Source organism: Phymastichus coffea, unplaced genomic scaffold (assembly GCF_024137745.1).
Source record: "Phymastichus coffea isolate CEN01 unplaced genomic scaffold, Cenicafe_Pcof_1.1 PCOF00094, whole genome shotgun sequence".
Lineage (NCBI taxonomy): Eukaryota > Metazoa > Arthropoda > Insecta > Hymenoptera > Eulophidae > Phymastichus > Phymastichus coffea.
In genome coordinates, this window is record NW_026706905.1 from 251,038 (window position 1) to 278,311 (window position 27,274).

The 27,274-nt window shown below is 39.2% G+C and overlaps 2 protein-coding genes across 5 annotated transcripts; both read left to right on the forward strand.

The window, feature by feature from the left end:
• The first annotated feature begins 1,218 nt into the window (after positions 1–1,218).
• Positions 1,219–7,144, forward strand: LOC131669507 (titin-like). Its single transcript, XM_058944424.1, has 7 exons — positions 1,219–2,177; positions 2,330–2,838; positions 2,914–3,157; positions 3,242–3,373; positions 3,451–4,001; positions 4,127–4,767; positions 4,841–7,144. The coding sequence occupies exons 1-6, from the start codon at positions 1,835–1,837 to the stop codon at positions 4,697–4,699; spliced, it is 2,352 nt and encodes a 783-aa protein (XP_058800407.1). The 5' UTR covers positions 1,219–1,834; the 3' UTR covers positions 4,700–4,767; positions 4,841–7,144.
• A 1,799-nt stretch (positions 7,145–8,943) lies between these two features.
• LOC131669580 (cryptochrome-1) lies at positions 8,944–26,169 on the forward strand. 4 transcript variants are annotated; one of them, XM_058944557.1, is made up of 12 exons: positions 8,944–9,132; positions 14,973–15,141; positions 15,682–15,993; positions 16,656–16,907; positions 20,024–20,220; positions 20,302–20,531; positions 21,188–21,355; positions 21,806–21,946; positions 22,270–22,421; positions 22,817–23,019; positions 23,259–23,285; positions 23,674–26,169. In XM_058944557.1, exons 3-12 carry the CDS (start codon positions 15,698–15,700, stop codon positions 23,799–23,801), a joined length of 1,794 nt encoding a protein of 597 aa, XP_058800540.1. In that variant the 5' UTR covers positions 8,944–9,132; positions 14,973–15,141; positions 15,682–15,697; the 3' UTR covers positions 23,802–26,169. The 4 variants fall into 4 exon arrangements, with proteins under 4 accessions (XP_058800540.1, XP_058800543.1, XP_058800544.1 ...); XM_058944560.1 differs by having other exon boundaries at positions 20,024–20,208; positions 23,674–26,168; XM_058944561.1 differs by having other exon boundaries at positions 23,571–23,678.
• Positions 26,170–27,274: the final 1,105 nt, after the last annotated feature.

A 27,274-nucleotide genomic window follows, 5' to 3' on the forward strand; every position in this document is an offset into this window, starting at 1 on the left:
AATGATAATTATCATCTTGTCATAACACAAGAAGATCACTATCAAGCCTTTGGATGATTTTAAAAATCTTTTAAAAGTGAATAACTATTTAATTGTTAAATAATACGTTTTGAGTGTTTAGTTTTGATTTACAACAGGCCAAAAAACTGCATTAAAAAAGCTGATAACAAATAAAAAACGATTAAGCCATTGTTATCGCTTCATCCACCAACTATAACTCATTAATCTCTCACGTGTTATGTTTAAGATCCATCAACTTCCTACACTCGAAAAAATAAAATTCATCTCAAGGTCAATCATTTGTTTAGTAAATACAAATATTTAGCAAATGTAACGACACCTGTGCTTTGCGAGTTTTTCTTCAAGTAATGCGATAGTCAATTATTTCATAGCAAATCATGCTTCGCAGACAGTATTACGTACTACAGTTTGTTCCACGATTTTCAGCGCATGAAAAATCATTTGGAATTTATTTGACCTCAAAATTCGAGATCATGCTACTGACAATTTTATTGATTCCAATTTAATTCTTGTGTATTTTCGACGTTGCATTTTAGATGAGATAACAGCAAAAGAAAATTTTCCATGACTTTTTTACTATTATAACTTTGCGCAATGATTATTGTTTTCATTGTCCAGGTGATATCAATTGTAAATGAGTCATCGTATTATTGAATGTATAGTGAAGCATTACTTACGTTTATAAAAACTCTTGCTTACTTTTGATGTGCAATAAAGTAACTTGAGCTTTTTCGCGCCCGAGCGAAGCGAGGCTGAAGATGCCACACGAGGGTGAAATCACTTTCTTGTACAAGTATCGAAATTTACTATTATGTGTCAAATTTCCTTCCGAAGCAGCTAGTCCCACATTCAATGTCATAAAAAAGCATGCGTTTATTAATCCACCTGCATTACGCAATTGACTCATATAGAAACGATGAAAATATTTGTATAAGTATACAAATGTTTTTTTTTATAAACTACGTTGTTTTCAGAACCCTGAAATGTAAAGATGTGTGGAAAAGAGCGGAGGATTTTGATGAAAATAATGTGCATTCTTTCCTGTACACAAATGTTCCTTATCTTTTATGTACACACGTGAATTGATTGTTTTATTGTGCGATAAATCAGAAGTGGAAAAAACTTTATATATCGAGATGTATTTGTTGAGCGCGCAGATAAGACTTGCACTTGCCATCAAAAAACTGATTGGCACGATAAATTTCCTTTTGAAAATCTGCCCAGCAATTAAGAAGTGAATCTGTCTTTTGAAAACAGCACTTTTAAATAAAAATTATAAAAGACGTACGCCAAAAAGAAATAAAAACATTTAAATAGTACGTTTATCTGTATACACACCAATTAACGTGCATGAAAAATGGATAAATCCGATAAAAGTTAATACAATTATTCAATTAAAAGAGTTAATATCAGCAATAATGCGTACAACAATGATAAAATTACCGAAACTCGCGCGCATTAAAATTTAATTTTGGCGGGAATATACCAGCGGCGCCTACACGACCTCGACCGATCGTACAGCGCGCCTTATATCAGTCTCATTCTCATCGCATTCATTATCCCACACATATACTAACATCCAATCAAATGTAGCTATAGTAGTAAACACCAAACCAAAGGCAGAGCCATCTATATTAAGAAGACAACACAGACGCACACACGTAAATGCGAGTTTATCCGTCTGTCTTTCTCTTTCACTCTCAGGCGTAGTATAGTACACCTCCTACGCACGAGAGCGCGCGTACTACTACGCTACGCTCTCTCTCCGATGTATTCTCCTTCTCTCTCGGCGAGCGAGAGAGCGTGAGAGAAGATGGCGACGTGTTTGAAAAGGTCGTCGTCGTTGCTAGAGCTCATCTGCCCGGTGTGTCGTACGATTCTGCGGGAGCCGGTCACCTTGCCTTGCGCTCACAATCTTTGCCTTCGCTGTCTCCAAGGCACCGTGCAACACAACAGCCTCACGTGTCCTCTGTGCAGGCAAAGACTCGGCTCTTGGCTACGCGCCGCCACCAAATCCGAGAACCTCGTCAACGCCGAGCTTTGGCAACTCATCAGGCGCAGCTTCCCTAGGGAACTCGATCAAGCTGCATCCGTGACAGCAGTAGCGGGTACGAGTAGTACTGGACACAGTGTTGCTGCTGTTGACTTTGACGCTGGTAAGTTTTGCCAAGTTGCGTCACTCGCGACCACATCCGACGTCTTCTCATTGTGTTGTTTATTGTGCTACGTCTGTGTGTGTACAGTAGCTAACGCTGCTGACCGAGAGGACTAAACATGAACGATGGATGTTTTGCTTTTGATTTTGCAGGCTTCATCCCCAAAAAGATACTTAGTGCTGCTGGTGAGATAAGGAGGGAGTATGAGATCCAATTGCAATTGGCCCAGGAGGAGATGCAAAGGCAGCAGGAAAAGGAGAGGTTAGCCAGCGAGGTGCTGATTAGGAAGTTACAGGAAGATGAGGAGCAAGAGAAGCTGATGCTGTTGGCTCAGGATCAACTGCTAGCCAAAACTCTAGCTAAGAGAGAGTGCAGCATCAGCAAAAATGCCACGACAGTTAGTGTAGATAAGCCAAGTCAATCAAAGCCAGCGACCAATCAAAAGATGTCAGTTAAAAAGCAGAACGTTGCACCCATATCGAAAATCAGGTCTGAGAAATATTTATTGAATGCCAAGACTAATCCTGCTAATGTACAAAAAGAGTCACAGGACACCTTTGGCTCTTACAAGCCTGTGCCAATTCACAATGCCGTTACCAGAGTTGTTACACATCAGAGCCGACTGAATCAGCCAAACAATTCAACCTATTCAGCTGCCTTGGTAAGTTTTTTTTCTGACAGATCATTGATTATTCTTGAAATTACAGCTTTTATGGATTATTGCATTGCTTAACAGGGAGAACTTGTTGGTTCTACTTCTAAAATTTATGGATTACAAAGCAAAGAGGAATTGCAAGTTCCCAGTGATGTTCTCAGCAGTAAAAAGAAAAAGTTAGGCGTTGAAGTGTGTATTACAAATGTCGAAGGAGAAGAGAGGATTGGTAGTGCTGAAAGTGCTGGAAGTCATGATAGTATCAATCAGGAGATACATCATTTTAAGCCAATCAAAGCTTTGCCTCGCACACCACTAAAAGTCACAGGTAAATTATTTTATATACAATTTTTTCCCTCGAAAATTGAAATATCAGTAGTTAGTATTTTGGCTAATGTTAATCAATTCACAGATGGTAGACAATTTGACCTAAAATTAATTAGGGTCTTGGCAACATATAAGAAAATTACTAATGCAGTGTTGAAACCTCCAGTGCAGACAAATTCAAGAAAAACATTTGGGTGTTCTTGGAGTGCTTTTAAGAGTGAATTATAAATCATTTATTAAGTGCAACAGTGATTTTTTTCTGAATATTATTTAATAATTATTTTGTAATTTCAGGGATATCAAGGAAACAGGTGCTACAAAAAGAGCCTGTAAATATTTACCAAGAGACTAAAAAGACTGAGAAAAAATTAGAACCCTTGCAGACAGTAGCCAAGTCAAGTAAACTGGCATCAGAAGTAGAAGAAACGTCAAAGCGAAAGCGCAATATAGAAGTGGCATTTGATAGCAACGAAAATTATACTAAGAAAATCGTTAATGGCATAAAAGTCAGTAAGAAGTTTAATATTGATGAGCAAACGGAAGTAAAGTCTAACAGGCGAATAGGCAATGTGAAAAACGGGCTTGTTCTGGGTAAACACAAGTCAAATAAAGTCATAGAAGTCGTTAATATCGATGACGATGAGCCTGCACCTGAACCTCCAGCTGGTAATTCGTCGTTGAAAATGAGAACGCCTGATCCTTTAGCTTTCACTCCGAAAAATGATACAAGGCAGCCTAGTCCATTTTGGGAAATGGCCATTGAAAATATCGCTGAGAGAATCAAGAGAAGGAAAACATCGAGGACTACTAGCAATACCGAAAATATTCAAAGTGCAATCAATCTGGTAAGTGTGTGGATGTATTATTATTTTATATACGTTATAAGATACATTACAATCTGAAAAATGTTTTACAATTATTTAGAAATATTTATGTATCTGAAAAATTAAAAATGATAAATGCTTTCCAGGTCAAACCGGCAGTTAAGTCCAAGAACTCCAAACCTGCTAAAAAATCAAGCAAACCAAAAGTGAAAAAGACTAGCACTGCAGGAAACAAAACAGCAGCGACAAAAGCAGCAAAGGCAAAAACGAAAACACCGAAAACTACGACAATCACTAGTCAGATCAAGAGATTAGCTGCTCGATCTTCAAAACGACCGAGGTACACCGAAGATTCAGAATCCGAACCGGAAGATCTGGAACCGGTCGTTGAACAACCCAACCCCGAGCCAGTGAAACAACCAGAGCCTGAAAAACTAGCTGCTCCATCACCATCGCCACGCAAGAAACCTCGTAAAAATGCTAAACCTCGACGTAACAAACCGAAGAGTCCCGATGATGATGCGATAATTAAAGAGCAAGAACGTTTAGAGAGACTTGCTGCTCAAGAACGTGAAGATCGTGAATTGGCTTTGCGATTGCAAGCTCAATTCGATGCTATGGAGAGAACACCTGTTAGGACGAGGAGAGGTGTAGCTAATAGGGTTATGACTCCCGTACTGATGGAAAGGAGGCCACAGAAACGAGCGCTAGTCGAGTAGGACTTACCTAGGATCCTCGTAAGGATCAGCAGGCTTCGCGCTGGCCGATTTCGCGCTTATATGGTCAAGTGAGTTACCATACGATCTACTAAATTATTTTAGGTTTTTTATCTCTTGCAATAATGCATCGTATTTTTTTAGGGCTTAGCAATTTACGATTTTCTTCAGCTAACACACGCAAGAAGTGATTGATCAGAAAGCTCGCAATATACTTGAACATTTTGTAGATTTGATTCTCAACGATTTCGATCTCTTGTATTCACTTGATGTTATCCGACCGAACTTGTTCCTAGTTCTTGGGTCATTATTGAAGAGGCACATCTATCAGCCAGAACTAGCTAAATAGTTGTTCTTTAACTATGACAAACTATCAGTTTGTTAGATAAATTAATTTCACTAAAACACATTCAACAATTTTTAATGCTATTTGCATACCGACGGTACGACATTTGTTACTTTCTGTTTCAATTCAAATCTACATTATAGTAGTAAAAATGTATCGGGTTTTCGTTTGAATATCCTATAAGCTAGATATATTTTTATGAAAGTAGTGTATGTTACAATTGATTCCCAGTGATTATTCTTACGCCATGATTCACATAATAATGAGCAGTATTTATACGCAACATGCACATTTATGCACATGCACATTATTATTATTATTATTTTCGTTTGCTTTACAAACAAATGAAATTTGTTATATTCATGGGTTTCCTATTCTCCATTGTCCATATCGAAGCTCGCTATCTGCATCAAAAATATGCATTGTACAATAAAAGAAAAAACTCGAAAATGGAGTATAAAGACTCGATTTCGCTTAGCGTAAAGACAAGTCCATGGTTCTTGGAAGTTTGTCGTTCATCTTGTTTATATAATAATGTGCTGCTGGAGAAAAAATGAACGATCAATTTCCAACACCTTTGAAATGAATTTATTTTATTATTTTTGTACGAGTGTTACAATACACATGGTATAGATAGGCATTTAATCATGTGTAAAAAATATCAGCTAGTATGTAACTCGCGACTATAACTTCATTTGTACAGCATCACTTAATCATTTTATAAAGTAAGAGTTTTGTATAGCTACAACAGTGGATTTTGTTCCAAAATTAATGTCAAATCAATAACATAAACTCGTCACTATTAAGATTCAACTGTCGCGCGTGAATAGTACGTTGTATTTTGTATAGATCTTTGTCTTTTTTCTTTCGTAAGGGAAAATGTAGTACTATTATAAATTTTAGGTAAAACGAAATAATATTTTCTGATAAATTAATTTGAAAGATCATGATTTAGTATGTATAATAGTTTCGAGTGATACATTTTTAGATTTAGTACTTACAAAAAAGAATTATGCATATAAGTTAAATTATACTTTATTTAAATGTTTTAAAAGACAATGAGTTTTGTGATAGTTATAAAAAGTAGAGTGATTGGTAGATTAAGTTTTACGATAAAATTAGTAAAGACGAAAAGATTCATGCAAAAAAGGTAGAGCTAATTGAATATTTTTAATTTTGGTATTTAATCCACTATCTCAGAGTGCAACAATTTTTGACGAAATGGTTGTACTAACGAAGACTTGTAAAAAAAGCGAGAAGTATGAAGTTAAAAGAATTGATTAAGGGTTAAATGTGTGTTATGTCACTTTGAAGTGTCCCCGCGCAAAAAAAAACAAAACTATTGTCAAATACTGTATGCAATGCTATGTAGGTTAGATGAGTAAAAAAGTGAATTCTATAGTTATGATAAGAAATATAATGGTCTGTTTACGGATCAGTACAATATATATTACGACCTAGTGTGTTAAAATACCTTCAACTATATTTACTGCGTAAACAAACAATTTTTTACATAAAACGACATGTGTAATTAAAAAAATCAAGGCTATGGGAGTCTTGAGTTTCTTCCATTTACCAAACAAAAAAAAGGAATAAGAATAATATAGACAGAGAAAATATAAAATATATATGATGTTTTATTCGTTATGATTTTTGCACTTTGTATCTCTTTTCTTTTGCAAAGGAGAGCAAAACAAACAAAATCACAAATATTTTTCATAACGGACTGATATGCATGAATTTTCGTTAAGAAAAATGCCGTAATATAATGAAATATATATGTTCTCGTTAAGAATTTATATCCCAAGAAAGATTAAGTTGTAAATAGGTGGAATTTTTGTATAAGACGGATTTTATCCCGACACAACTAAGAATGTAAAACTTTGATCAATGAACAAACTGAAAAATAGAAAAAACATTAAACTTTGAGATATATATCTGATTGAACTTACGAGTAAATATTTCAATGTAGAAAGAAATTACTTTTGTATGTATGATATTTCGAAAAAAAAGCATGAAGTCCTATGTTTGTCTTCAGAAACATAGTGAACGATAAAAATTATTCCAAAAAAGCTGTGGGAAATTATTAATAAATTTATGAACTACTGATAAGTCAATTTAATTTTGTCATTTCCTTCGATTTTATCTATAAATTTTTAGGTTTTAAATAGATAAATTAATTTGTTAGATTCTATGCTTCAAACCATTATTTTTTAAGCAACATTATATAAAACGTTTGCAGCTACAAATGAGCTAGAAATTTGTTAAGGTAATATGAGAAGAAAATACTTTTTATTATCGCACGCAACAAAAATGCATTTACTTATTAAGTATTCAGACTGAAAAAGTGCATTTCAAGTATAGGTGGTTAAAAGTTTGGTTTATTACTGAAATGCAGAAAATGAATAGATCATGGAAAAATTTCAGCAAACTTGTACATAAAGATAAATTGTCATACAGCTAATTTTATTCTGTTTTATATGGTATTTTATGATGATTATTAATCGTAGATTGGTATTAGGTTACTTAAGTGAATTGGATAAAATTATATAATCAGTAATTGAAGTTGGATTTTCAAAAAATTAGAATTTGAAAAATTGTTAAAATCCGAAGGTTGTAGACGAGCATAGAGAGCCAGTTGTGACGAAGTATTGTGCAACTATTTATTTTTTATCGTTTAAACTGTAACTTTGAGTGCAAGATGGCTTGAGTTCTGATAAAAGTGGTGACAGTCTGTAAAATTTTATTAAAGCTCAAAGATCTATAAAGTCGTATGAAATGCTAAAAAGATCTAGGAGGTCCACGAAATTTTCGTCATGATTGTAAGCGAGCAGCAATGTAATTTCATCCAAATCATTTGCCTAGTAAAAGTCATTCCGGTAAACATATTCGCACGTAACGCTTAGCCCTATTACCCAAATGTTCTGTACGACACAGCTGCTTTCACCCGGAAAACTACATGGTCGGGGCACGCGACGAAAAAGGATGAAAAAAACGACGGACACAACACGCGGTTACATAACCAAAGGTGAGTGCTTAGATAACAGCGTTCGAGCGCGAGAAAGGAGAAAGTGTACGCTTCGTGCGCGCGCGTGCGGGTTAAGAGGGGAAAAAATGAGCGTGTGGCTCGAGGGGCGAGTGTCTCTTTGTACAATGTCGTGCCCTTGTGGATATTCTAGGATTTTGGTGTAAAAGCTACAGTAAGACGGATCTTCGAGCGGTGCGTACCGTTTCTGTACGTCGCAAGAAGTCGTTGCCATTAATTGAAATTTAGGCGCGAGCGGTGACCGATCAAACCTACGTCATCAATATTCCGCAATATATACGTGGCGCAGAAGCGTCATATACCTGTTTGGCACATCAAGCGCACAAGGTCGTCGAAGGTCCGTAGAGATAGCTTACAAAAACACGCTTTACGTACTTGCAGTGCAATTGCGAGTGAATTCAGCGCCGACTGTAAAGTCAGACACTAAACGCGAACGAATCGCGCATTTTGGGCGCACTCAAAATTACGGAAAGTTGTAATCTCACGAAAGCGACTTGGTCCGCTATACGCGCGACAAACGAAACGCAAATTCGATTTCTCGCAGCGACAATTCACGTCGAACGCTCCTTTCCCAAGAAACGAAAGAAAAACATTGGCAAGCCCACGCTCAAGGGCTCCCCTCGGAAAAATTACGTTTGATATCCTAATGCAAACGCAACTTGCAGCGAGCGCTAAACGAAGCGAGAGAGAGAGAGAGAGAAGCATACGTGTGTTGCGCGGCCTCGGAGCACGGCTGCTGCAACGTGACCAGCCACGTGAGCGGATTCTTTGGTCACGTTGCACACGGCGTGGTGTGCGTTCGTGCCGCGGCCACTGTCTCCGCTGCCAACTTTATTCGCTCGCCGATCGCCGACTTGCTTGCTTGCCTTCCTCTCCGCACTTTCAGTTTTACTGCAATACCCTTCGCTTCTGTGAATCAGTTTGTTTTTCCTCCTCGTCGTTGATCTGTGGTGTGCTTGTGATTGCTGTTCTGCGCCCACTTCTCTTAGATTTTGATACTGGTGAAGTGCGAATTCAGTGTTGCCGGAGATAGACGCGGAAGAGGTGAGCGTACATTAATTTTGGTGAGAGGGTTGTGAAATCTGTGGAGATGATTTGGGTGGAGATGCGATTGCGAATTCATCTCCTCTTGTGTTTTCGTTGCGAGAACCTAATTTTGTAAGAGTATGGATTGCAAATTAAGTGACGCGACGCGAAGCTTTGAAAAAGAGAATAAACGTAAAAGTAAATTGTTTGATATGCAAAAGTGGGTGCTAGCATTAAAAGAAAAATCGTATCATTAATTGATTGACAAAACTACGACTCCTGCGAGTACGTTACTTTTCAAATAATAATCACATTTGATTCAATGCTCTTGATATTCGTAAACAATTAATCATGAACAGCATAGAGAAGAAAAGATCGTCATAGTTATCAGTTAGATCGAGTTTGGTGTGCTACGTGCGCGCGCGCAGAAAATCGGCACCATACATACGGATTGGTGATAATCATCTGCGATGGCCGTCTCCTCCCCCGGTGTCGATTCTTTGATGTAATATACGTGTGAATTATTTTGTTGTTGTCATCGTTGCGAACTCTTTCATTAAGTTCATACGAGTAATACAAAAATGTTGATAAATTTTTTTGAAAAAATCTCTGTAATTGATATTACTCCATAGAGTTTCTAGGAATGAAATTCAGAGTGTTTTCAGGATTGTCGGCATACATTTTTTACAATTATGGGTGACGACATTATTTAATAAGTATTAATTGTACAGAAAGCCGACTTCGAAGCTTTCTTGCAATTACTCTTTAGCTCATGTTTTAATCAAGTTGATAATCAGTTGGGAACATTAGGCTTCCAAAAGAAAATTAGGTCTCCAATACAGAGCCATCTCCTTTTTTCAGTCGGCAAAAATGGTTATATAATTTTTGTCGTTTATACATCCTCTGCTAATGATCCTCGTTACGACTGCCCGATGCCAATATCTGCATTTTCCCTGCGCTCCGTGAGTAGCTTCGATTCATTATTTTGATAAGCCCTTCTTTGTTTATTGAAGAACATGTAATATCTTAAAGTTTTAATTTAAAGCAAAATGCAATAATTTTGTTTTTTTTTTTCATTCAATGATACAAGCTTAATAAGCAAAGAATAGATCGCATCCTATAATTTAGCAGAAGTCTTTATCCGCATCAATTGCTAAAAACAATTCGATAATGTCCAAGTACAGGGAATAAATAAAGTCAAATGCAGCCTTCAATCGCGCTATCTAACGTATAGTATACCCTCTGAAAAATCTGCAACGCACAGCAAAATAAACAGTAGCAGTGTAGCCACGGTGGTCGCGCGCTGCACTGGCGCAGCGGATAGCGAAACCTCTTAGATAACAGAGCTCGTACGTGTGGCAGAGTCAGTTGGCTGTCGGCTATCGATAGCAGCACGGTTGAACACAATTTCGCGATCGTAACGCGCTCTTCTATACACTCTTTCCTCCTCCTCGGCGTCGCCGTGGAAAGAGTAAAAGAAAAGAACTTCTCGAATGATCAACGATGCGAGCGCGCGATTCTTATTTCGCTGGTTTTCGTAATCGTCGTCTGTGATGAGCATGCATTTCTTTTTCTTTGATGTCAGAGGTGGACAAGACTGATAGAAAAATATTGACCGCGGGACGAGATGAAATTTTCTTTATTCTCGCGAGTAAGTAGTCACGGTAGAATATGGTCAGACCGAACCAAAGCGCTACCTTCTCTGTTAAACGAGAATAATTCCCATTGTCTCTGCGACTGATGTTGAATAGTAGTGAAGGGCGATAGGTAAGACACTGCTTTTGAGACTGTTTACAAAGCTATAGATAACTATAGACAAACAAGTATCGTGAATTCAAAGGAAATAAAAGATGTAGAAGAGAAATCGGCACGGAAATCGAAGATCGGCATTGGCAGTGCGCGCGTCATGTCAGATCCACGTCCGTTTCAAATGATGACGTTCGGTGCACCAAGAATATTCCTTCAGAGATTAAAGCGAACAACGCGTGCATGTACTTGTAGCTACTGCGCACGCCACACATTTCAATGAAAATTTTCAATGAAACAGACTCACACTTTTTCGTCCGATTAATCAATCGTTCGCATGAAGTATTGCATAAATAGTAAATGTTATGATTTGCTTTGATCGATGTACACTTTCAATATTTATTAGACGAACCATATCCCATCACGAAGTAATTACGATCAATACGAAATCCTACTAATTTATGGACTATACTTAAGTAGATACATCAAAGTTTTGATTAGGTGCACTTTGAACTACATTATTGACGCTCATTCATTCATAGTTTCTTTCATTGTAAACTATCAATGGATTTCCATCGATGCCAAAATCCATCTTAGCAAATACAGTCATATGTTCACGGTGCACGTGTTTACCAACACAACGCGGTCATTCGCAAGCTTCGAACCGGTAAAGCCGGCTACTGCTTGTTTCGCACTCGGCAATGACGTAAACAATTTTCGTAGCTGTGCGAGTATCTTCATTGGAGGGCGTGTTTTGGCCCCCTTGTCGAACTGATAGTAATTCGCTTAATTGAAATTAGATATTGAAAGAGAGATGATATCGCTCCAGTCGAAGTAGTAACTCTGACTTTTTGATAATTAACGTTACGTCATGAGGAAATCTTCTAATTATTATTGATCGAAATGCTATTTACTCGTGTAAGCTCATTGTTACAATTGATGAGAATATGAAGTTTCGAGGGCTTGAAAAATAAAGTTGAATTTTAACTCTTAGCTTATAGAAATTAGATGTATCTTTTTCTTCTTTTTCAATTGAATTATAAATCTCATAAACAAGTTTTTTCTTCTTACAGCTCGTACAATTTTCACTAAATACAGAGGAACTTGAAAATATATGTTCAATATGTGACAATCGATCGATTAAGTAAAAAAGAATGCAATGACGAAAGAGCACGAGTTGACAAGTTCATTCCTCGTACAGCAGTGTCTTCTTTCTAATTCGTTCTAAGGAACGCGAAATGATGAAAAAAGCATCGCGAACCCGAAAAAGGAGTTGAATAGTGGCTAGTACAATGGGTGTCACGTTGCAAGCTATGTTTCTCTGTTACGTTGTGACGAATAAATTCCGAAGAGCGTTGTGACGGTGATTTTACTGCTCACTGTACGATTGCCAAACTTTGGCACTGTGATCTGATGCCGTACGTGGCTAAATTTTAATTTTCATGCGATAAACGCAATTTTTAATCAAAACACGACTCGATTTTATGCGAGCTACGATGAAATTCACTCAAACTAAAGATCGAACTGTGTGTATACGAACTTCAACGCGAAATACGAAAAATATATCTTTTTATCTTTTGACACAAAGGATATTTGCTATTGCTGCAACATTCTTTTTTTCTATATAACGTCGTAATTGTGCTTATTGTGAAACATACATTCAGACGCGCAAACGAGCGCAAAATAAATATTTCTATTTTTTCACAAAGAAAGTATTTTCATAAATTTTGGAATGATATAACCTGCCGTACACTGGCAAATAAACAAACATTGAAATTTTCAAATCGTTTTTAAAGATTAAAATATCATACTCGCGGAGTGAGACATAAATTGATGTATTTTAATCTGCGATTAACCGAGCAGCACATCGGTTAATACGTAAGCCAAAATCATTTGCAATGCAATCATCCAAAAATAATGTTCGAAATTATTCTCGATTTGTCGGCTATCGACTCTCTTTTCCTAGGTGTTATGCAACTTAGATATGTCGTAATCGAGACAGATATTAGACGCGGCCCTGATCAAGACGTACGTCTCGAGAAAATTCGCTGAGAAGTCGACTGTTTTATCATCGCGTTTGAAGGATTACGAGGTAGTTAATCTTTTGTTTTCTGTTGATATAATGTAGAAGTGTGATGAATTTTCCGAAAAAAAAAAAGAAAATGTACTATTGATATGTTCAATAGTGCTGAGATCTACATTCACAAATGATTCTTAAAACAAATTAACGTGGACGATGCACTGAATGTGAGAGTATGAAGAACGTGGACTTGATTGATAATTCAGCCGTGAAACGAAAAAAAAGTTTAAATTTCGATGCAAGCTGAACGAATTTCATTTCCGACTGTGCGAAGACCGACTTTCGTTGGAGTGTCAACGCTTCCACCAGAAAATTAAAAAGTCGTAAAATATTCGCAAACGTTCTACATAAAAATAAGTAGAGCGAAACCGCAATTAGCAAATAAGGCAATAAGTAACGAAGAAGAAGAAAAAAACGCACAATTGACCCTCAAGTCTATATTTGAGGAATAAAGTTATATGTCGTCTGGCAACAATCTGAATAGATGATATAATCACAAGTGCATTAAATCCATTGCCACTCGAAGACTCATTACGTGCGGCGATACAAAACGTTACGGCATTAATTTTCAAACGCCTCGAGTCTCTTTGAAATATTGGATAAGGTGAAAAGTGACTTCCGTATATCACAATGCAACTAAACCTACCAGTTTGCAGTTGTGTGATTTTTTTATCCATTGTATTTTTATGTCTTCTTTTATTGCCAGTTGTATGATAACGTTTTTGCTTACGTAAGACGTAAGCAGCAAAAGTTTATAAATTCACGAGGTCGTGTTCATTTTATAAATACGTTTGTACTACTTGATGTCTTTCTGAGATTATGATGTAAGAATGTCATTGATACTGAAAACTACTATGCATTTGCCTTTTAAATATTTGTACGGGTTTGTCTCCTACGTGATTGTTGTCTTCGCGATCGAACTTACATGTTCTAAGTAAGCAACGTGAAAATCAATGTACGTTGATAGTGCGACAGTATAAACATTCGGCAAAAGCTAGAATGTTATTCTGTAGTGGTTTTCATACCTGTGTATTAGCACTATTATTTAGCGATTGAAAACAAACAATACGACTGGTATACATTCGACTGCAAACAATGTCCGCGATTTTATCACGAGCATTCGGCATTGTACCATAATTGACACGGAAAACGTGTGACAAAGAGAAAATAGCAACCCAAAATTGGGCAGCTTAATCGATGCTACAACTAATCCGATTGTAACTTGCGTTGAAAAAAATTATTCGCACTCGATTCATGATTCTTCTTCCCGGGGAAGGTCGACGACCGCAACACTTCGCTCGCGAGGTCAATCTGCTAAGCACGAAGCCAAGCTTACTCGCGAGATGCCGAAAAACACACCGAAGCATACATAAAAGTGGCAGGTAGAGAGAGAGAGAGAGAGAGAGAGAGAGAGAGAGAGAGAGAGAGAGAGAGAGAGAGAGAGGGCAGCCGCGGGGCGCTCCATGGAATTGAAAAACTTTCGGTGGATGTTGCATTTTTCATCCGCGCGCTGCGCCGCGCGGCAGCAGCCCCTCTCGAAGCGAGAAACGGGGTGAGCGCTGGAACTGTCGGCGAAGATAGCTTTTTTGTTTCCGCGTAATACGGACTCAGATGGGCGACGTGCATTTTCTTTTTCGCCCGATGAACGAGCTAATGGCCGCGCGGCCGTTCGAGCTACAGCTCGGCGCGTTTCATTTGCATTCTATTTTAGCTCCGCGGCAGAATGATATTGTGTAATCAAGAGTTACGGATGAGTTTACGTGGAAGTCGTGTTCAATGTTACCGGCGCCCAACTGCACAATCAACTGCGAATGAAACTCTCGTTTGACAAATGGAAAAAAAAGAACGCGCACGAAAATTTCTAAATTCCTTTTTTTTATAATTTTTTTTTATGCGTAATCTAAAAACGAATAGTTAAATATTTTTATCGATCGTTTTTTTCACGATGGTAAAAGACAACAGATTTTATAGATCACACTGGGTAAACTTTTACAAATAACATTCTTAATATAATATATATAATACTTGACAGTTTCAGCTCGGATGAGGCGATAACCATGCGAGCATATCCACCAGTAGTATCTCAGTCGCAGGCGAATAGCGAGAAAAAATTATGTAACATCGTCGGAAGGAACAGCCATCAAGTGATTCAGATGAGTCAAGCAGCTTTGACACCGACGTTTCTCCAACCGCTACTTGTGGTAAACTACGGCGACGCTAATAGAACTGAACTGTACAAAGTCGTTGACGAATGATAAAAACGTTCGCTATTTTTTTTTTTGTTGACGCGCGGGAGAAAATTATCTTGGGTTATATCGTTAGCGAGTTATGTGATTTCACCATGCAAGGCGTGAATAAGTCATGTATTTATGGTTTTACGCATTACGCACAGCGATAGTCAGTCGCGATTTATCAAGTAAGCACAAAGATATTTCGTGAAACATAAAGTTGCATAAATATATTATTTATCGATAAGACCCAAGTGCTTCATCTAAGTTATTCATCTAAAAGTCAGTTAAAATTTGTAATGCCGTACGAACGCCAATACAATAGCTTAACATTGATTGCAATATTGCAAAAGCAGAAAAAGTACAGCTCGCGGAAAGATCCACCCAGTGACAGCAAAGAAAGTAGACGAAATTCTAATGATTTGGACTGTTTTCTGTTTTTCTCTTATGATTATGATATCAGAATTTCAACACAGCTCAAACTAGTCCAATATCACGGTTTCACCTCCGCAGAGCGGCTGAGCTGAGGATGACGGGCAGCCAGAGTAGCGAGCTCGGCTGTGCCACTGGTCTTGTTCAGCACCATCATCAGCAGCAAGGTCCGGGACCACCGATCGACGCCAAAAGCAGCGACACGCTGAGCGATGGCGTGGCTGTTCAGGGCGACGGCAAAAAGCATACTGTACATTGGTTTCGCAAAGGTTTGAGACTTCATGACAATCCGTCGCTTCGCGATGGACTTGCCGGCGCGTCCACCTTCAGATGTGTCTTTGTGCTCGATCCTTGGTTCGCCGGGAGCACTAATGTCAGCATCAATAAGTGGAGGTGAGCAAGCCTCGCTTCCTTCATTTTCGACGAATATTAATTTGACCAAAGTTACTTTTTCGACACTAAACTTTCCAGTTATAATATTTGGCGAGCGATTGTGTCTGCGCGTGTATACGCGAGTAGAGGAAAGTTGAAGGAGATTGCAGTTAAAGTGCATAAAGTAGGCGAGAGCGTATTAGTCAGCCTCGCGGTAAAAGATGGCTGTTGCTCTCTTTTTCTCTTCTTCTTGCAGCGCGGCGCAGCATTTATACGTATTTATAAGGGCCCAGATAATGTTGTTGCTCAAACTTTTCTTGCGACCAGCGCTGCGCACCAAAGTTCTCTCAACGCGGCATATTTCTTCAGTTTTTGCAAGTTACTTCATTAGCATGCGCTCGCGGACTGTTCTGCCGTGTTTCGGCGAGGACGAGTGCTTCGTCACGTTAACGTCGTCCGGTATATTTCGTCGATGATTTCGCGAACTTCACTCTTGGACGCGACAGCTACGCCGAGGATATTTTAGCGTTTAAGCCCGCTCCACGCGCGCAGCGAGTTTTACGAGCGAGATCGTCGTTCCGCGGTGGAATCGCGAACCGTTGACCCGAAATCCCCTCACCGCGGAGCCACGCTGATCGCACCAACTTTATTTCTCACTAACGATCAATAAACGCGACTTGCAGATTTCTCCTGCAGTGCTTGGAGGACTTGGATCGCTCGCTGCGCAAGCTCAACTCGCGACTGTTTGTGATTCGCGGGCAGCCGGCGGACGCACTTCCAAAATTATTCAAAGAATGGCGCACGACGTCTTTGACTTTCGAGGAGGATCCCGAGCCTTACGGCAGGGTCCGCGACGAAAACATCACGACTTTGTGCAAGGAGCTCGGCATCAGCGTCGTCCAGAGGGTCTCGCACACGCTCTACAAACTCGACGAGTGAGTATAATCCACACTCTGCTCCGCGACTGCGAGATCATCGCAACGACGTACTTTAGCGCGGCTTCGCTCGATGTGCCATGCCATCGCGTTGACGTGCCTCGGACGAGCGGCCGCTGTATTGCTGCTCGCCTGGAATGCCATTCTTACGAACGAACTTGCCCTCTCCGCAAGTCTTTCATCTTTTCGTTGCCGCACTCGCCCGAGCAATAGTTTTGCCATTGCCGATTGTTTGTTCCACAGCGATGCCTTGTGTTATTATCAAAACTGCAACAACAAAATAATCTTCGCCTTCGCGAACGCCAGATAAAAGTGAATTGCAGCGTAGCCTTGCGCGCACATACAGATATCAAAGCGTTCTCTCGGCCATCCTAGGCCGCGGCAAAAAGTCGACGTGGTACTTCAACACGCGCCGCCGCTTCAGTCTTTTTTTTTTTTTTCTTATTCTCCTGCTATTTTTTTTTACGATTCGCGCGCGTATGGAAGAAAGAAACGCGAGACACTGGCTTGTGCGCACAAGAAGAAACGAACGCGATCGAGGAGTTTTTTTTTTTCTCTTGCATGTCGGTAATAAAAGATTTTTTTATTCTTTCTTTTCTTTCGTCGACGAAGAAGTACGGAGATTTATCGGTTTTTCCTGCGCGAGCTGCCTTCGGATAGGCTATGCGCGCCCGAAACTGCAAGCAAAGAAGAGAACAAGCGGCGACCTGATATTCCGAAAATTCTGCGGCCAATTCGACCAAATCGATTTATAAAGTACACGTCGTAAAACATTACAAATCGCGCGCGAGTATTGAAACGGCCGTGCAAACATTGTCATATATATCCAGCGCCAACACAAAAACGCTCGAAAAAGAAAAATGTCCATATCATCAATATTTCCAGTTTGACAAACAGCCACTATCCGATCCTCTCTTTTGCTTGCCATGAAAAAAAAAAGTGTCCGTTCCTTTCAGCGCGGCGCAAAATCTCCGTGGCAGGCTATGCTTGGAAGGCCGAGCGATCGATCGACTGACGCGAAAGCATCGATCAAGCGTCGGCGCAGTTGAAATACATTTGCGAATTTCAATTCGACCGCAGCGCGCGTTGTTCTCGGCCGTAAATTCGACATAAACATCGGAACGGAGAAAGAAGCCGAGGGATCAGATGACAGGGAGGGGATAGAGCTTAACGTACAGATGTTGCGCGGCATAAATTAGCCGGCGTTAATGGCAACATGCCAGTGCAGGGACCTACGCGCGCGTGTGTATTCGTGTACCGATCTCGAGTTATGGCTTTTTGATGGATGTAGCTGACGATGCTTCTGATACATTGTATATCAATTGCCGTGTTGTACGGTGAATTATTCATGTTTAGAATGAAATTGGGATCGTTGGGAAAGTTAAAAAAGACTTACTTTAATTCTAAGTTAACCTTAAGGTTCCTTGCTCCCTCTGCTGTTTTTTTTCAGTCTAAATGATTTACCTTAGTGTAACAATGGGACTTTTCTTTTAATAACAATATTCGTGAATTTTATTTAGTAGAGTTTCCAATTCAAACGGGAAAGTCTTTCCGGTTCTTCAAATTTCAATGGGCAAAAAACTGAATATGTGGATGTGATATGAAGAGCAGGCTTTTACAACCGGTAAAAGAGTAGATGTAAAGAAAAAAAAGCATAATATGCTGATGTTAAGTTCAATTTCAAATGTTGTTACCTTTCCACGCGGAATGGCTCCTTTGAGTTGCATTTTAATTACACTTCAGTGATTTGGCAAGTGAAAAACTTTTTCCCGAACTTTAATTACAAGCGAAGGTGTATTTGCATTGCATTTAATTAAGATGGCTTTTATTAAGCAGACACGTAAAAAAGAATATAGACAGTGGTCATTCTGAATTCTCATTCGTTTCGGACTATCCATCATTGTCACACCCACTCGCCGTACCAAAATAATTTCGTCCGGCCCCTCGCGTAAAGTAAATGTTGCGCTCAAAACAGTAACGTGTAAATTGATAATTCCCGGTGTTATTCCACGCGTGGGGGGGGGGGGCTTATTCCGGTTACGGCGACGACGCTAATGAAAAACCGTGTCGCATTATATCAGCACGCCGAGCGTTTCAGCAAGTCGAACGCGAGCTTTTTACTTTCTCTCGCTCGCAAATTAAAAGGATTACGACGGCGGCGAGAGTCGGACTGTTTTCACTCGAGGATTAGCCTCGCGAAATGTACACAGCCAACCGCACTTGGTAATTATTCCTCTTTCTTTCTTTTTTTTTCTCTCGCGTGGTGAGGTGTTTGCTTTTTTACGCACGATCGAGTTTGCGATGAATATGATATTCGTGCAGCGGCCGATATCGGTGGGTATAACAAGTGGCGCGCTCGATTAAGCCTTTGTTATACCCAGCGACAGAGTGGAAATTCATTATGTCGTTGTTATCGAGCTATGCATTATTGTTATTGAAAAAAAAGAGACAATGGTCTGATGGAAATTTATCAGTGTACGATTGAGGAAAAAAAATCGCGCGTGTATTATATATGGAAAGGCACTTTTTTCGTTCATTGGATACGCGGCAAGGCCGATAATCGTAGTAGGTTTGCGCGTCAACAGCACCTGCGCAGCTGCTGTTACTGCAACTTCGACCCTCTTGGCAACTCTGCTCTCTCTCTCTCTCTCTCTCTCTCTTGCTTTAGCCCAGGGGCAAGCTTTCATTCCTACTTTTATTGTTGACGCGCTCTCTCGAGGCCTTGCTTGCACTTCTTTTTTTTTACTTTTCACAGGCGGAACCGAATAAAAGTCCACGACGAAACTTGGCTTGCGGAGATAATAATAATGGCGCTTTTCTCTCTTTTGCTCGCGGTGTGTTTCGAATTTTTTCGTGCCCAAGCTTTGATATTACCGAGGAGGTTATACAGTTCTTTCCCTTCTTTTTCGTCTTTTAACATTTTGATAAATTTGTTGCATCTTTCTCGAGCACGGAAAGTTCTCTTTTGACCGGCGGTTAATGTTAGACGAGGTTGATGCCCATTAAAAAAAATGACTTTCCTCGTTAATTCTAGTTCGTGAAAAATATAAGATAGCAGATAAACCAGTCTGCTATATATGGTTGAAACGATAAATTTGCACATCCTTTATCCGCAGGATAATTGAAAAAAACAATGGAAAACCACCACTGACATATCATCAATTCCAAAGCGTAATCGCCTGTATGGATCCACCAAAACATCCAGTACCTACAGTCACAGCTAATTGTATTGGTAGCGCATACACACCCATGAGAGACGATCACGATGATTACTACGGTGTGCCGACCCTCGAGGAGCTCGGTAAGTGGGCTTGTAAGTCACGTTGAAACAATCAAACTTCGTCCCGCGAGCACAAAAAAGATTAACAGCTCCTTTTTCTTTCCTGCAATCGAGGCTTCGACACCGAAGCGCTCATGGCGCCCATGTGGGTCGGTGGTGAGAGCGAAGCATTAGCCCGTCTTGAACGCCACCTCGAGCGTAAAGCCTGGGTCGCGAGTTTTGGCAGGCCGAAAATGACCCCGCAATCACTTCTACCGAGCCAGACTGGATTATCGCCTTACCTGAGGTTCGGTTGCCTCAGTACACGACTGTTCTACTACCAGCTCACCGATCTCTACAAAAAGGTCATCATTTCCGTTATTTTGTTAATGTCTCGCTTTCGGCTTGTTCAACTTGAGATGTTTCGCTAAAGACAATATTGGTGTGTATTTTTTATATATTGTCGTCTCAGTTGACAAATCAATGAATAAGCCGAAGCCTCGGTTGAATTATCTCACTGCTGGGTTGGGTTGTCGCGTTTGACATTCGATAAGTTGTTGAGTCTAACGATTAATTCTCTTGAATTAAGTCTTTCAGTGCAAGAGCTACGTTACTTTGAGGCTTACCATCTGAAAAGGCAATCTATTGGATTTTCTTCGGAGTAAAGATTAATTGATCCCGTTATTGTGTACAACTTCCAACATTAGTCTTTGCTTTTACTATTAAATATAATCGATATTAATTGATGGAAACAAGTTAGTTTTCAAACGAGTTGTAGGGTAATAGTTAATATAATAGCAATTCATTCGATGCACCCGAAAATTTCGCATAATTGTTTGATAGACAATATTTTGATCGAACAATGAAACAACTCGCGTTTACCGCGGTCACGATAGTACATAATGAACGAAAGCCCAAAAGAAAAACAACACAGCGATAGCGAAATAATCCGACGAAAGAATCAGGCAGCGTGAGTCTGGTTAACCCAAAGTGACATTTTTAATGCCCGATTTGACTGCAGATAAAGAAAACGGTGCCGCCGTTGTCGCTTCACGGCCAGCTGCTGTGGCGCGAATTTTTTTATTGCGCCGCCACCAAGAATCCCAACTTCGATCGGATGCACGGCAATCCCATATGCGTGCAAATACCCTGGGACAAGAACGTCGAGGCGCTTGCCAAATGGGCCAATGTGAGTATTTTTTGCTTTCCATTTCGTTATTGCGATGCCCCCCTCCCCTTTATGCTAATTCTCCGACGAATGTTTCTGCTGCAAACACGTTTCTACTTTGTGACACGTGCCTAATGTTTAACAGTTTTGTTAGAATTACACTTGGAGCATTGATTATTGTGAAATCGATGACGCAATCAGTAGTAGTGTTCCGTTATAGTCAGCCACTATTGCTTCCTTTAGTGTGCCTGTGAAGACTTGATTTTGGGTTTTTAAATTTAATATCAAACATGAATGGTCCACAATTAGGCTTAACCGAGAATATCATATCAGATAATTCATTAGCGTACTCTAAATTCCTCGGTAATCACTCACACGTTTGACTCCCCGGTCGGCTGTGAAAGATCCGACTTTTTTCGAAAGACACATCGACAGCGACAGAACTGCGACCGCTCTTTGTAAAAATTGCAGGGTCAGACGGGTTTTCCCTGGATCGACGCGATAATGACGCAGCTGCGCGAGGAAGGCTGGATTCATCATTTAGCGAGGCACGCAGTCGCCTGCTTCCTGACCAGGGGTGACCTCTGGATCTCGTGGGAGGAAGGCATGAAGGTAAGAGTGTTATTGTAAAAAGGAATTATTTCGAGACGATACTCCAATTATACTCAGCCGCTTGTATCTCTTAATCACATCGCCGAGGGCATATTTGAATATATTCGAAAATTAATCGATAATCGTATATTTCGCAGAAAGAGAAAAGCTGACTTTTGTGCAAAACGTTTTAAGCACTGAACGAAATTACTTGAAATGAGCTCATTCGAGATTATCCTTAAAGTGCCTTTGCCTTGTAAATACTTGTACACTTTGGAGACGCGCGCGCGTGTGTGTGTATATATATAATGAGAGCGAATTGTACGAATGGAAATTACGTACAGGTGTTCGACGAGCTGCTGCTGGACGCCGACTGGTCGATAAACGCGGGCATGTGGATGTGGCTTTCGTGCAGCTCGTTCTTCCAGCAATTCTTCCACTGCTATTGCCCCGTACGATTCGGCAGAAAGGCTGACCCAAATGGCGATTATATTCGGTGAGTCACACACATACATAAATTTGCATAGCGCAAGCGCTCGCCGATTCTGCTTTCGTGTATTTGGAATTCACGAGCCAGCGAGATTCGTTTTAATCCCTTGCGTTAAATTATTTTCCGTTTGGGCTTCGAGCGCCGGGGAATGTCGTGCTCGCTGATTTAGGGATTAAGGCAGTAAAAAATAAATTCCCGCCAGCAATAGCCTTTCCATTTTTTTTATCTTTATCTCGCGGAAAATTCAATAACTGGCTTCTTACGGACCTCGCCTCGAGGGTTTATCGCGTCTTTTAATTTTCAATACAATCGAAAGTTTTCCTTTCATCAAGGCTTGCTTTTAATTACGTCGCTTTGTTCAAATTGAAAGCTCGCTCGATTAATAAAGTGCATTTTTCAAGACGCTACTTACCAGTGCTAAAGAACTTCCCGACGCGTTACATCCACGAGCCGTGGAACGCGCCTCTGTCGGTGCAGCGTGCTGCTAAGTGTATCGTCGGCCAGGAATACTCGTTGCCGATGGTTAACCACAGCAAAAGCTCTCGCATCAACGTTGAGCGCATGAAGCAGGTCTACCAGCAGCTCAGCAAGTATCGAGCCAATGGTACGGATATATCCTTTACGCCTCTCTCTCTCTCTCTCTCTCTCTCTCTCTATCTCTATGTACACGTTGGTGCAAACACGATTAATGGCCTCGTAATATCGAAGCCACATCTGAGCTCTCTCCTACTCAAGGAGCTTGGGGACTTATTGGAATTTACATTCGAGATTAAGGAGATGAGAATTAGTTTCGAAGGCGCTTTGGTGATGATTTTAACTTATGAAAGTTTTTTCTTATTGTAGGACTGTCAATGAAAGGAGACACTATAGGTAAGAATTGACATTGGCTATAAGTGTAACATATTTTACTTGACATCTTTTTTTCACATTATCTCTATTATTGGCGTCAAGAGACCTTTCTCTTTCGGAAATATCACGTGATATATCGCGCCTTGAATACAACATGATATATCGAGTGATTCTGTTTGTAATCATGTGAAAACTTAATGTGTGACGTAAATGTTGTGACATTGTACTTGGCTTTATTCTCGTTAAATGTTAAAATTGTTTTTAAATGTTGTCTTTGTTTTTTTCCAAATTTTTTCTCCATTACAGTCATGAATTTTCAAATTCCCGTCTAAGCATAAGAGCGAACGCAAAAAAAAAAAACAACGAGCACGTTCGCCCAAGTGAGCAAATACTACAATAAACATTACAGGTCTGCTAAGTATCTCGCCCTCGTCGATACCCCCATTCACCTACGAACAGGATAATGAAAATAAAAAGCAGCAACAGCAACAACAGTACCAGCATCGTCATCAGAATCAGCAACAGATGCAACGTTAACATTATGAGCAGCAGCGAACGTTGAATTGGAAGCAGCAAAGCGAACAGAATGGCGACTGCTTAACGTTGCATCGGCAACAGGTTCATCAGTGTCCCCGTCACCAGTAGTCGAGAATCGAGGGGGAAATGTCTTATTTGCGTTTTTATCGCTTATGCGCGAAGAATAGAACGAATGTGAAACGTAAGCGAAAGAATTTTTTTCGCCGTCCGCGTCGAAGCCTGTGCTTCTTGAAATTTACCATGCGTGTGCTGCATCAAATACTCCTAGTGTTTATTCGGGCTAATAAATACTCGTTTAGAGCTCAGATTAGTGCCGAGATGTTTTTGTCGTCTGCTTGACTTCTTGTTCCTTTTTGATAAGTTCAACATTCAATATCTCATAGATAAATATGCATTCATTTACGAATGCACATGAGTTAGTAAAATCTACCAAGTAACCGTAATTTTATGTTACAAGAAATCACAATCAGTGCAATGCTGATCGAAAATTTTCTGAACTAACTAACGTTAAATACGGATGTAAACGATTCACATTTTATCTATAAACTTATATTTTTTATTATCAACATAGTATCTTTTGTAAGGTTACATTTCATTACATATAATCATTAGCGTTTAACTTGATTAATCAACTGAATAGTACGTGAATGAATTTTCATCATTAATTTATTTGTTTTTGTTCGTTGTGCTGATTTATTATTTTTTGTATGTCGATTGGAAAAAAAACATATTTTTCTAAGTATTAGCGTCCTTGATAAAAGTGCGTGCAGACTGTGCGAAGTTTTTTGTGTGTGAAGATATTGCGGAACTTCAAAATAGATAAGCAAAGTGTAAAAACAATGTGTACTGTACAAACAAACAAAAATACTTGAACAGTATTGAAAATATTTTGTTATAGTACAATATAAAGAATTATTCTACGTAGAATAAAGGTTGAGATAAAATAAATGTAATTTAAAATTTATAATCGATACGTTAAATACTTTTATATTTATAATTTTCGAATATAAAGGCAACGTTACTGGCGATAATCATTCTTTTTTGTACTTATTCTATAATTGTAGTCTTTAAGAATGTAATCCATACTTTTTATTACTTTATCCATCACAAATATAGCTTTATTCACTTTATATGAAAATTATAACTTAGAAATTAGGAGATATCATCGGCAGCTATAATTTTGCAAAATGGATAATATGAAAGAGTGTTTCAGAAATCGTGAACGATGCTCATTTGATTTCTGATTTTTTCAGTTACTGTGGCAAATATAATTTTCGATAATTTATACGTAGAATGCATTTATATTTTATATTTCATAGCTTATTATTATACTTTATATTACATTTACTCATATGTAATCATGAATGTAACAATTTTTTTATAGTGCTACTTTTATTTCGTTTTATAAACATTTACTGGTTTCAGTATATCAAGCATTTTCCATCGCGAAGTACGATTCACTGATGCGACATTCTAAACAAAATTATGTTCCGATTTGTTCTTTAATAATACAGTAGATAATCATTTGACGCTTCTGGTTGAGCGATATAAAACAATTTGATAGCGGCGTTTGTACAAAGGCAAAAGTACCAAAACATAATAAGATACGCTAATGTTGAAATGTTATTATATCAGCAGCAGCATTGCGATATAGAAATTTTCGTCGGATATCGAGTGGTCTACATTTTAAATATATATTCTTTAAATCTGATCACAATATTGCGAATTTAGAATTTTGATGTTTATGACATATTCGATTGTGAGCAAATAATCTTTTATATTTTTTTGAAAGAAATAGAAAAAAATGTTTGTAAATTAACTAGAGATGAATTATTAAAAAAAATATAAGCAATTGTTATCCAATTATACCGACAAAGAGTTTTACGGAAAGTTATAAAGACTGAAACGAATTTCAGTAGCCTAACAAACTCAAAGTCCTAAAAATTTCTAGTGACTTCATAATAACGTTTAATTCATCTTTATGAAAGGATAAGTGTTCCATCTGCAGATATTGAAATTCGAACTAACTTGTAGGAGAATTAAACGTAAAAATTATCATTTTTCATCGCGACAAAAAATATTATTCATTCTCGCTCGATGATATATTTTCACGAACTATTTACCGTATCGTTGAGTTGGTATATTCCGAATAATTATATCCACGGGTCAATCGAAAGTAAATTTATCATTGTGTTCGACGATGTTATTAATAATTTTCGTTAAGGAAATGTACAAAATAAAACGATTGTACGCTCTGTCGAGCGATGAGTGATCTGTATAAAAAAATCATACTTTTCGAAAAAAATATGGTCTTCCCTCATTAATCCTAAGCACTATATTATCTTACCATTGGATTCAACGCTCATAGAGGACTTCGAATGAGAATAAACACATATCGATATTATCAAACACGTAAGGGATCACTAAGGGCTATAAGCTCAAAGGACAGGTCGGATGGATGATCAATGTTGGGGGGGGGGGGGGGGGGAGAGGAGCTTCTCTCTTGCACGTGGTGCTTGACGCCTGTTTCGTTGTCGTCGGGCTTGTACTCGCGCGCTCAATGGCTTCGTTGGATCAATGAGCTTCCGAACAGCCGATAAACACGTGCTTTGCGTTGTGCTCCTCCAAAGACACCTTTAATTTTTGGTCGGCCGCAGTAACCACTCGATAACGTTCTTGTTATTGGGTTTATTATAGTCAGATGAAATTTCACAGGATTATTAATTTCTCGAATTGAACGAGTGAAAATTGTCGCGGGCGGTGACGAATTACCCGAGGGACCACTGAAGATTTGCAACTTTCGAAATGATCAGTTCGCGCACATCCGAAGTACTTCTCTCTCTCTCCACTTTCTCGACGCGCCATGTCCATTCTTATACGAGCTGGAGAATTCCGCTCGCGCCCTCATTGTTTTCGCGCGGGCTGATGAATTTTCTCTCGATTGTTCTCGGCGAATTCCGAATGGCCCCTGGTTTGATTGGGCAGAACTTGACCCTCTTTCTGCTAGAAGTTCTCCTCGCGCGGATATGCTTAGGGAAATTGACGTGGAACGAGGATTCAAAAGAAATTTCTTTCGAGCCGATACTTATCCGGGATGGTTGGATCGGCGTAGTCGAGTGAACAATAGAATCCCCCGCCTTTTTTTCAAGCATTCCTCGTTTCGCCAAATGATAATACAACTGGAAAAATACGAATATTTCTTTCTTTTTTGCACATGTATTTGTATTGTATTGTCTGAATCGTTCGTCGTGACGACGCTTCGTTGTCAGCCATTGACGCCAGAGCGGATTTCGCTTCGCCTTCTCTCCCTTCGTTTTTTTATCACTTCAATTACAGCAGCTGCGCCATCCGACCGCAGCGGAAGGAAAAAAAAATGTTGTTAGCTTTTCTCTTGTCAATAAAACGCGTAAGTGCCTTAACTTTCTTACTGTCTATCTGAAAAGGAGTGTTATCGATGTGAAAACCGAGACTAT

What these genes read in the sequence shown, in the direction of transcription:
- LOC131669580 (XM_058944557.1), top strand. Translation starts at nt 15,698, where the DNA reads ATGACGGGCAGCCAGAGTAGCGAGCTCGGCTGTGCCACTGGTCTTGTT. An exon ending in GTCAGCATCAATAAGTGGAG is followed by an intron (nt 15,994 to 16,655) that starts GTGAGCAAGCCT and finishes CGCGACTTGCAG; the next exon opens with ATTTCTCCTGCAGTGCTTGG. An exon ending in GGAGCTCGGTAAGTGGGCTT is followed by an intron (nt 20,221 to 20,301) that starts GTAAGTCACGTT and finishes CCTGCAATCGAG; the next exon opens with GCTTCGACACCGAAGCGCTC.
- LOC131669507 (XM_058944424.1), top strand. Translation starts at nt 1,835, where the DNA reads ATGGCGACGTGTTTGAAAAGGTCGTCGTCGTTGCTAGAGCTCATCTGC. An exon ending in CACACCACTAAAAGTCACAG is followed by an intron (nt 3,158 to 3,241) that starts GTAAATTATTTT and finishes ATCAATTCACAG; the next exon opens with ATGGTAGACAATTTGACCTA. An exon ending in TTCAAAGTGCAATCAATCTG is followed by an intron (nt 4,002 to 4,126) that starts GTAAGTGTGTGG and finishes AATGCTTTCCAG; the next exon opens with GTCAAACCGGCAGTTAAGTC.